At 39.0% G+C, this 10,892-nt stretch overlaps 2 protein-coding genes across 5 annotated transcripts; both read right to left on the bottom strand.

The window, feature by feature from the left end:
* Positions 1-385: 385 nt before the first annotated feature.
* LOC116189540 (outer envelope membrane protein 7-like) lies at positions 386-4,085 on the bottom strand. 4 transcript variants are annotated; one of them, XM_031519250.1, is made up of 2 exons: positions 3,733-4,084; positions 386-583 (listed from the first exon to the last, which is right to left on the bottom strand). In XM_031519250.1, exon 1 carries the CDS (start codon positions 3,995-3,997, stop codon positions 3,791-3,793), a length of 207 nt encoding a protein of 68 aa, XP_031375110.1. In that variant the 5' UTR covers positions 3,998-4,084; the 3' UTR covers positions 386-583; positions 3,733-3,790. The 4 variants fall into 4 exon arrangements, with proteins under 4 accessions (XP_031375110.1, XP_031375111.1, XP_031375113.1 ...); XM_031519251.1 differs by lacking the exon at positions 386-583 and adding an exon at positions 623-1,416 and having other exon boundaries at positions 3,733-4,085; XM_031519253.1 differs by lacking the exon at positions 386-583 and adding an exon at positions 2,109-2,348 and having other exon boundaries at positions 3,733-4,085.
* A 3,990-nt stretch (positions 4,086-8,075) lies between these two features.
* LOC116188915 lies at positions 8,076-10,892 on the bottom strand. The gene is made up of 4 exons (XM_031518365.1): positions 10,873-10,892; positions 9,353-10,538; positions 8,276-9,277; positions 8,076-8,204 (listed from the first exon to the last, which is right to left on the bottom strand). The coding sequence occupies exons 1-4, from the start codon at positions 10,890-10,892 to the stop codon at positions 8,076-8,078; spliced, it is 2,337 nt and encodes a 778-aa protein (XP_031374225.1).

Below are 10,892 nucleotides of genomic sequence, written 5' to 3'. Positions count from 1 at the left end.
ATAATTTTATTCGCCGTAATAATTATCATGATAGATTATTTCTAGAGTACGGCGATGCGTGGATGGATTACGATGAATTTCGCAATCCTCCACTACAAGAAGGAAATAGAGTGGATATAGATATGAGTAGCGTCGAAATGAACGCTGTACGTGATCGTATCGCTAATCGATTATGGCGTACAGAGAGATGAGTGCGATGACATGCACTTACATATTATATTAGGAGTTGTCTTATTTATTGAATGAAAAAAATAATGTATGTAATAACTTTTGTACTTTTTTTAGCGTGCTTACTTTAATCTGTCAAATGGCCGAAAGTGTATTCTTGACTTTTGAAAAGTGGCGACATTTTCATATAGCAAAATGTCAAGGAAAGCTGAAAAAGTAAAGGAAAAAATTTTGAACTTGAAAAGCTTGGTATCAGTCCAAAAAAGTTAAAAGACAATTTTTGAATAAAAAAATCAACACTTTAGAGAACAGGTTGGAGCTCAGCAAAAAAATTCAACCGCCCTCATTGTTGACCATCGTACATGTGCTGCAACGCCTGGGTCCCACATGAAGGAATTTTGCTGCCAATGTTGTCCTGTAGTAAATCAGGATTGAGCAGAGTTGAGTTGCATTTGGTTTTCAAACAGGCCCTAGACGTTTCATCTTCTTCAAATTCAACTCAAAGCCAATTTGCAAGCCATCATTTTGGACTAATCTCCTTCCCTAATTGGTGCAAAATTCGCCTAGCCACCACAATTTACCTTAATTGCACTTAATGTTTACAAAATGGCCTTTTACGTACCTCTATAAATACCTAAGTGTATAGCCATTCAATGACAACTTTTCTTACATACATTTCATTTAAAATACTTTCAAAAGAATCCCCTAAAAGCCTCAGCTCGTCCAGCTCCCTGAAAATCCCGAAATCAAGCCAAAATTGCCGAAAAACAAATCATTTTCTGGCGACCACCTAACCAACCTATCCCGAGCCTTGAACTAATACATACCCTTCATGTTTTCGACCCCCCAAGTCCATTTCCGAGGTTAGTTTTAGTGGTTGAGGCCTCCAGCTGCCAGTTCCATCCCACTATACAATCGGGTCCTTTACCGGTTCTCGGGTGGCAGCGAACTTGTGCACCATGCCAAATCTTAAATCGGACCATTCTTGGAGATTTAACTCGTTCATATCCTCATACACTTCTTAAGGGTCCTCTCAGAGAAAGGAGACATCAAACAAACCACTCAACCACAATTAAACACAAGACTTTCTAAACCGAATCTAAAAGGACAATTTTTTCACTTACCGGGTTTTCTTGCTATTTCGGGTTAGCACAGGTTCCTGCACGTCCCGAGCCACCCGTAGTCACCTCCGAAACCCTCTTGGAAGGTGTCCCAGGCCGGGCTAGCTCAAGCAACCAACTCGATCCACTGGTGCAAGCAAAACAAAATCGGACCTCTTCTCGGGTGAACAATACCAACCAAGTTCTCTTCCACTTTCAACGTGTTTTCAACAACTTTATCGACTTGTCTTTGACTCTTGAAACTAGGTATAACCCCCTTGCAACTTAAAAGGAGCTATGACCTTTAGATCTTTAAGTTTGTGGGGTGATAAGGTGATTTTTCATTCGGTTCTATTCCATACTTTCGTTTATCTCGTTTTATTTCGGTTATTTGTTTGATTTCGGGATTTTCAGGGAGCTGGACAAGCTGAGTCTTTAAAGGGATTCTTTTGAGAGTATTTTGAGTGAAATGTATGCAAGAGAAGTTGTCATTGAATGGCTATGCACTTGGGCATTTATAGATGTGTTTAAATGGCCATTTTGCAAAAATTAAGTACAATTAAGGCAAATGGTGGTGGTTAGTCGAATTTTGCACCAATTAGGGAATGGAGATTAGTCCAAAATGGTGACTTACAAGTTGACTTTGAGCTGGATTTGAAGAAGATGAAGCAAATTCTAATTTATTGGCTTGAAAATGGAGAATTCAGCTAAGAGAAGGAGGTGGCTGGTTTGGTGGCTACCGACTTGATTTGGTGGATCTCACACGTTTTTAGATCAGTTTGGGCAACTAGGATGTGTCCCACAAAGTTTGGAAGTGAATTGGCGAAGTTCGAGTTTCGGTTAGACGCGAATTCGAGTCACCTGTCTTTGATGATATGCTACAAGGTCGTGCTCTCAAGGTAAATTTTACAATCAATAGAAACAATGGGCAACATTCGTCAAAACAATTCTCGGACCACAATCAAAGAAGAGTAAGTTGCTTGCCAAAGCTCAAGAATCAGCACGGAAACACGTGGAACGTGCATTTAGAGGGTTGAAGACTCGCTTTGCGATTATACATGGCCATGCTCGATCATGGTCCTAAGAAAGCTCAAAGTGATTATGAAAGCTTGCATCATACCGCGTAATATGATCGTTAAAGATGAGCAATAAACTTATGATGTGAACATCGATCTGGCAACCTTGTACGATGAGCCCCCTACCACTGCCGAAACTAGAAGAGCAAAATTTTACGCCATTACAGGAATTTTTCGAAAATAACATAATCCATCGTCAACTACAAGCGTACCTGGTAGACCATATATGGCAACTATGACAAAACCACAACGGAATGTAATTCTTTTTTTCAAAAAAATACAGTTCGTCATGTAATTTTTTTTAACGGGTGTGTTTTTCTTATTATTTTGATAACGCTATGCAATATTATTTTATTTGAATGAATATTAATTAATTAATATTTTTATTATTAATTTAAATAATTTTTTTATTTCTTTTGTATTATTAATTATGTTTAATTAATTAAATTAATTAAAATAGTTAAGAATATATATTAATTATACATATATCAATTATATATAACAATAGTTATATTCATTAAATTAATATAAATGTATATGTGGACCTGATCAGATGAACTAAAATTATCTCTTTTTCTTCAAAGTTTGTTTTCATCTGACGTGACGTTTATATGACAGTGTAGGACTCAATTAAGATATAAGGGCAGCTAGAGATGGTCTAATAGGACAAAGGGTGGGAAAGGTAGTTGAAAAGCACATAGGTTTACTCTTTTACCCTTAATTACCTTCTATTCTAACCGTTCACAGATTTGCAATTTTATTTTTTAATGGATAATTTTGGCATTATGAAAATTACACACAGCATTTTCCTTATTCTTTGAAACACTTTACCATTCAATTTTATGATTTGATTTTGTGAGCCTCTTCCGTTCCTATCTAGAGTAGGACCGTCATGAAACATCAAATTTAAACATTTTACAAAATATTACAACATTATCGAAACAAAAATAAATATTATGATTTTGCCAATTCTTATAAAAAGAAACACTAAGGAAGACAATAATTCTCTTATTAAGAACGAATTCTTTTTAAACAAACCTTTTTTTTTTGTGCGTGGAAAAGTGATGAGCTCAAAGAGTAAATAAAAAAACAAATTGTAACATCAGTTGTAAAAGTGAGAGAAGACCACTTTCAGCTTGTAATTTTTTCAAACCAAAATGAAAAAACTGTTCCTTCGTAGAATTTTATTTATATTTTTTTCAGTAATTTTCACGCAAAGAAGAAATCACAATCTCCCAAATTCACTAAGCGGCCATTAATTTTTCACAGAGAACAGAGCAAGCATGCAATTCATTAACATCAACAGCACAGACGACCGATCCCCAATTCCGCGATTCGGCAGATCAAATTCACTGCTAAAATCTGTATAAAGAGGCAAAGATACGTACTCTACGTTCTGATTGTCGACTAGATCGATCGAGAAGCCTCCGTTCTGGGCGGATCCGCTCACTGACTTGCAGCAGCAGGCGAGGGTTGGCCTGGGGCTGGGAGTTCGGAGGAGGGGGCTTCCTCGTCGTCAGGGTCGCGGTCCGGGTCGGAGCGGTCCATGGCGGAGCGGGCCCTGTCGAGGAACGGCTTGAAGGCCATCTCGATGGCCAGCCACCCGAAGGCTAGGGCTCCTAAGACCACCGCCGCCTGCTTCCCCTTCCCCATTTATCTCTTCTTCTTCGCTGCTGTTCTGATGCAAACGAGAGAGGATGAATATTTGAGCTCGGGAGTTTCGATTGTTTGTCCTTTTCGGCTTTTTAAAGTTGCGGGCCACGCGGCTGCTGTTTACTTACTGACGTCTCCGGTCAAATGCCGCAAGACCTAATCTGACAGCAGTTATCCATTTCATTTGACAAAATTGATAATTTGGTCCCTGAAATATGCACCTAGAGGCAAGTTCGTCCCGGAAATAAATTCTTTGTACCAATTGGTCCGGACGTTTGAAACGTTTGGACTAATTGGTCCGGACGTTTGAAACATTTGGACTAATTGGTCCTTCTGTTCAAAAAAGTGGGAGTCCCTTAACAGATCATCCTCTAGACGCCGTGACGTTGCTCTGTTCATCGTCCCTGCAGAGAGAAACCACATCCTCCCTCCCAAATTCCCAGATTGCATCTTCCCCCAAAATTCGATTTGACCTAATTGAGCTAGAAATCATCAAATTCAACCCAACGCCTGGAGATTTCTTGCCTTGCGAGTGTCGCCCGCGATCTTTCGAAGTTGCGGCTGTTGATTGGTGGTGATCTCCCGTGTCGCCCGTGATCTCCCGTGACTGCTCGTGCGTTGAGAGTGTCGCCCGGATTGCTCTGTTGATTTCTACTGCAGTGATTGTTGGTTGTTTTACAACGAGAAGCACCCGCGGCTCTTGATTTGCATTGCAAATGGCTTCCAGGTGAGGATTGACTGTTAGATGAAGCTGTCTTTGGTTGTCCATTCTGCTGCAATTGTTGTTCATTTGTTCACCACCATGCATAGCAAGTGCTCGACAAAATGCTCAAGAAAGTGCTCGAGCAGGGTCCTGGCCTTTAGCTGATTCTGATATCCATGCATTAGGATGAGAGTCTGATTTGTTCATCAAAGAACAAACGAATGAGATTTTTGTACTTGAAAGAACATTAGCTTCTGGAATCAAAGAATCAAAGAACAAAGCAGGAATCCTACTTTTTCTCGGGAAAAAAAAAAGAACATTGGCTTCTGGAAACATGTAGCAGTGTAAGAACAAACAAATGAGATTTCTGTACTTGTCAATAAGATTTCTCTCTCTCTTGATATATCTATTTATGCTTTGTGTTTTGCATGAGGTGATGGATTTTTGAATTGGTTTTATGAATGAATGAATTGTTTTGAATTGTTGGTTGTTTTACAACGAGAAGCACCCGCGGCTCTTGATTTGCATTGCAAATGGCTTCCAGGTGAGGACTGACTGTTAGATGAAGCTGTCTTTGGTTGTCCATTCTGCTGCAATCGCGATCTTCCAGGTCAGTATAATTCCGGCTTGTTGGTCGTTTACCCCGCTGTAGAAGACTAATCCAGTGCATATCATGACATTGATCGAAAGCATGCTTTCATGAACCTTGGAAAATTATATTTAGGCAATTGCTGGAAGCAATTATATTTAGGCCTTGGAAATTATGAACCTAGAGAAGTCCAAAGTTGCATCTCAGCTGCAGATTTGAACCGTCTTTTGTTCATTTAGGCGTAGTGGTCTGCCTTTACTTCATATGATATGCATTAGGCAGTATATTGAGCTAAAGTGTAGGGTAAGTTCCCAAAATGTTTAACTGATGGGGGCAGAATTCAGCTTACTCGAAAATTGAAGGAATCCAGAGAAACAAAGGTTAGGTTGCTGTTGGTGGAGTTTTATGTATATGAGATTTACTCTTCTGATGGCTAGATTGGAATTGAAGAGACCAGTGCTTTGGATGGAATACGTGTGAAGAACTACAATTGGAAGGTTGTTCTAAGTTAGAAACAATGATGTTGAGCTGCGTTCATTGCCCTTGTCAACCAAAAAGAATTAGTACCATAGACAGAATTGGAAAAATTAGTACCATACATGTTACGTTCATCAAAATTGTGTCTCTTTCAGGAGCTGGGACAAGATAAATGCTTTTGTCTGGCAATGCAATCGAAAGAACAGTTGCCCGCCTAGTCGTGCAGGTATAGGTACGCATCATCATGATCATGGTCACATATAAAATATAGAGTAGTCTACTGTCGGTATCATTGGATTGAATGCTGCTGTTACGACTTTGAAAGATTAGGTTTATGAGAGGTCGTACTCGAGCTTAGGTGGGCACAGCGATGTGACCATGAACTTAACCTTATATGTGATGTAGCCAATGGTAATGAAGGGATTGGGTTGGGACAGAGTTGGGTCACCAAGAAGGAGCACCTGTCTTTAATGTGTCTTGTGTTTGTTGTTTAAATGTGAAATTGTATGTCAGTTATATATATAAAGGACCGAAAGATTGTGAAGTTTTATGAGGTCAGATGATGGGATTTGCCAACTTAATTATTATATATGCATTTCGCATGGGATTATTGGAGTTGGATTAGAGAATCTGATTCTGAGCCCATCTTGTGTTTGTCCGCATGGGAAGTCTAAAGTACAAAGGCAAGCTCTGCTGTTTTGCATGCGTTTGAAAGTGACCCAAATAGAGTAAATGTCACTTTGAGAGCTTTAAACTACTTTTCCTCTTGGTGTTTGCTATCCTTAGAGCTCTGTGGAATGGTATTTTCCATAAGCTTGCAAAGGTCATCCCGTAACTTCTATTTTAGGTTTTTGGGAACGCATTTCCTATAATTTCTCTATTAAATCTTTTTTTCATGATTGGCTTGTTCTTTACTTAGGTTTACCAGCTTTCATGAACTGACATGTTATTTTGCAGCTTCAACCATTTGCAGCGAGAACAAACAATTATGGGAGGTGAGGGAAGCCAATGGAGTGGGACAAAGCAATACATCCAAAAGTCCACAGCTTCTTCACGAGTTGAGGAATCAGTCAATTTGTGTGGGTGTGGAAGGAAGCTACTGTTGCAAACATCTACCAGGAAACAAAGCTATGGTAGACGTTTCCTTGGTTGTCCTTTATGGAAGAGAAGTGATCTTACTTGTAGATACTTTGAATGGGTTGATGATGAGGAGCAGTTTGGAGCTTCTTTTACATCCCTCGGGAAACAAGCTTTAAATGGAGAAGATAACAAGCTCATGAAGAAGATGAAGAAGAAAATTCAAATGTATGAACATGAAAACAAAATGTTGAAGATTGCATGTGGTATATTGATTTCCGTTCTTGTTTTAGTTTTTGTTTGTGTTTGTCTTAGGATATGGTAACGTGTTTTCTCGTGTGAATGGGATACTGTAGGCTTGTGGGCTTCTTATTTGTATTGAGATGTCTTTATTATTGCTAATGTAATACAATGTTTGGCTTTGCTCGCCACTGTTATGTTATTATTGTCTATTCTGAGTGGCCATTCTATTCTTGTTGCCTATTTTGCCAAAGAACGAATTGCATTTTTTCAACAGATGCCATAACCATAACCACTATTCTACATTGCCAAAGAACAAATTGGATTTTTTTCAACATAATACATAACCATAACTACTGTTCTGCAGCACCAAAGAACAAAATGCAATTATCCAATAGAATAAATAACCATAACCACTGTTCTACATTGCCAAAGACCATAACCACTATTCTGCATCACCAAAGAACAAAATGCAAATTGGACCAACATAATACATAACCATAACCATTGTTCTACATCACCAAAGAACAAAATGCAATTTTACAACAAAATACATAAGCATAACCACCGTTCTGCATCACCAAATAACAAAATGCAATTTTCCAACAGAATACATAATCATAAACATACAAACTACTTATATCCACTAACTCCTCAAGGTCTTCGACTGATGGTGTTTGATCCTTGTGATGAGCTTGAATGGGAAGTTGACGCTGAAGCTGTTGAAGCTTCTGCAAGTACCCTTGGCCTTATAGGAGGGGGTCTACAAGCATGAGTACTCCAATTGCCCCTACCCATTACTGCTGCAAGGAAGCCGAATGGAAATTTGCTTGGACTTGGCAATGGATTAAATGGTGTTGGAGGCCTCCAATTAGGACCTTAGTTTGCTGGTATCCCCATTCCTGAGCTAGAATGTCTTCGTTGAACCTAAAAAAACAAGATTTATATGTTGGCTTCTCTTAGTAAAAATAATTTCAATACTCATTGTGAGTTCAATCAACCTGAGCAGAAGAATGTGAAGCTGATCGAATGGATCCCAATGAAACAGGTACGCTAGGTCCAAGGATGATAGAGTCTTGAGACCCTACAATGGGGCCTGAGGGGCCTAAGGGGGCTTCAACCTACCAAAAAAGCAAAAGAGCAGTTATAAGACAAAGCCAATTAAATTTATCATAATAAACAATTATCATACCTGTGAATCAGATGCATTAGGACCCCTGGTTGTTCTTCTGTTTCCTCTCCTATTTAGAGCATCATTAGTGGCTTCATTCGTACATCTCCTAATGTTGTGCCCAGCCTCTCCACATCTAGAGCAGTGAGTCTCACCATACTTTCTTGTTGCATTGGAGGAGTTGACAGAGTTGCTTGCCTCACCCTGAGATTGCCTTCTCTTTTGCTTAGGCCTTCCAGACGGTCTTTTAAATGCAGGTGGTTCAATTGGTAGCAGTTCAGTGTGGTGCCAGTCACTTTCACTAGTAATTGGTTCAATGTATGGGACATAAGTGGCTCTCCATCGTTCAGTAGAATACCATGCGTGGACATACTTCTCGGGTTCCAAATTATTGTAAGCCATGCAAGCAATAGCATGTGCACATAGTATCCCAGTTAACTGCCACATTCTACAACTACAAGTTCCAGCACCTAAATCTACCACCTTGCATTGGGGCCTTTTCCATACTTGAAATTTGTAACCATCTGCATCACCAACCCATTCGGGAGTCCAATATGAACTATCTTTTCTAAACTTGTCTAGTCTACTCTGTGCTACTGGATAAATTGGACCCACAAAGCTATTTGCCCTCAATCTGTGCTTATTCATCTTTCCCATCAAATAACATCTAATCTCTTCAAGCATCGTAATGATTGGCTTACCTCTGAACTTCACAATCTTCGAGTTAAACTGCTCACAAGTATTATTTAGTAGATTATCATTCTTAGGGTAATCACTAAATCCAGCTTTGCTCCAAGAGTCGGGCTTGAATCTCTTCAGCCATGCCCATGCATCCTCATTCATTCTCTTCATTATCATCATATTATGTTCAAACTCCACCATTGTAGTACTTCTTGCACATTTCCAAAGTTGTTTGGTTAGTTCCATGTTCTTGAATTTGTTGTAGAAGTTCCTCCATATGTGCAATACACAATTCCTATGTGGAGCACCAGGACATAATTCCTCCAAAGCCAATTTCAAACCCTGCAAGAATCTTCATTGTCAAATAATATTCTAGTTTTAGTCAATATTAAAAAATTATAAGTAATTGATAGGTACCTTCTGTTGATCTGATATAAAATTCCAACCATTATCACTGTATTGTCCAATATCCCCAAGAAAATTTGTCAAAAACCAACTCCATGTATCCCTACTTTCTTGCTCAACAACAGCTACTGCAATCACATAAAAATGTTGATTGCCATCTTGAGCAACAGCAGACAGTAATTGTCCTCCATAATATCCCTTTAGAAAACACTCATCCAGCCCAATGAGGGGTCTGCATCCTGCTTTAAACCCCTGAACATTTGCATTAAAGCAAATGTATAGCCTATCAAATGTTGGTGGCAACTCTAGAGTAGGTCTATGTACTTTCAAACCAAATGTAGAATTAGGATTCCGCCTCCTCAATTCCTCACAGTAGTCCCACAATTTTTGATATTGCAACTTCTCAGATCCCTCTACAATTTTTCTGGCTAATCTCATTGCTCTATATATTTGATAGTCATCTACGTGAATACCTCTATACCTTTTAAACCACTCAAAAGCATCATGTGCTGACATTGTCGGGTATGATCTTAATTCATCAACAAGCTGAGCAGCCAACCACTTCTTATTAGCTTGCTTGTTTTTGAACCCCCTAGCACAAGTATGTGGCTCCACGAACTTCTTTACTTTGAAAGTTTTCACCTCATTACTCCAAGAACAGTAGATCTCCCATTTGCACCCTTCCGATCTACACTTTGCCCTAACCCTTTCGTTGTCATTCTTCACAAATTTGAACACCCTTCCTATTGATACATTATAATCTGTCACAGCTTTCTTGAACATAGTTAAGTTTGGGAATAACATTTGTAACTCTAATTGAACCTCCCCAAACGTGGCATTCTCATCAAACTCGGGGTACTTTCCCAACTCGTCATCACCCTTGTCATCATCAGATATACAGTTGTCCACTAACTCTTCTGAAATATAACCTTGTTCTTCATCACTGGAGATGACCATATCTGCTGTCGTTGGTGATAAGCTGACAACTATATGCTCTCCATTTTCGAGATCTGATCCTTCATCAATATGCTCTTCTTCTTCATCCAAATGACCTTCAGCATCCTCATTAAATATGCATTCTGAATTCCAGTAAACCCCTGAATCAACATGTTCAGTACCTTCATACTCAAAATAATCTTCCTGCCCATCTACATCATATACTTCAAGATTATCCTCCTCACCAACCTCATCATCATTCCTTCATAAAACCAATTCAAAAATCCATCACCTCATGCAAAACACAAAGCATAAATAGATATATCAAGAGAGAGAGAGGCAAATGAGACCCATATGAAGTTCCATAGAAGTGGAACACATAGACAATCAACAGACAATTGCAGCTCCATAATATATTCTTGTTATAATGAGAAAACGGTTAATAATTGTCCCAAAATCTTTACCAAATGAAATTTTCTTGTAGTTATTTAAGTTGGAAGATGTTGCGATGGGCATATGGATCGACCACTTCAAAAGTAGTGGCCAAGAAGTCCACTATATCAATGATGACAAGTTCTGCAATGTCGGATGCGAACCTCAGTACATTCTTGCCCAT

This window comes from Punica granatum, chromosome 8 (genome assembly GCF_007655135.1).
Source record: "Punica granatum isolate Tunisia-2019 chromosome 8, ASM765513v2, whole genome shotgun sequence".
Lineage (NCBI taxonomy): Eukaryota > Viridiplantae > Streptophyta > Magnoliopsida > Myrtales > Lythraceae > Punica > Punica granatum.
This window is presented reverse-complemented; position numbering and strand designations above follow the sequence as displayed.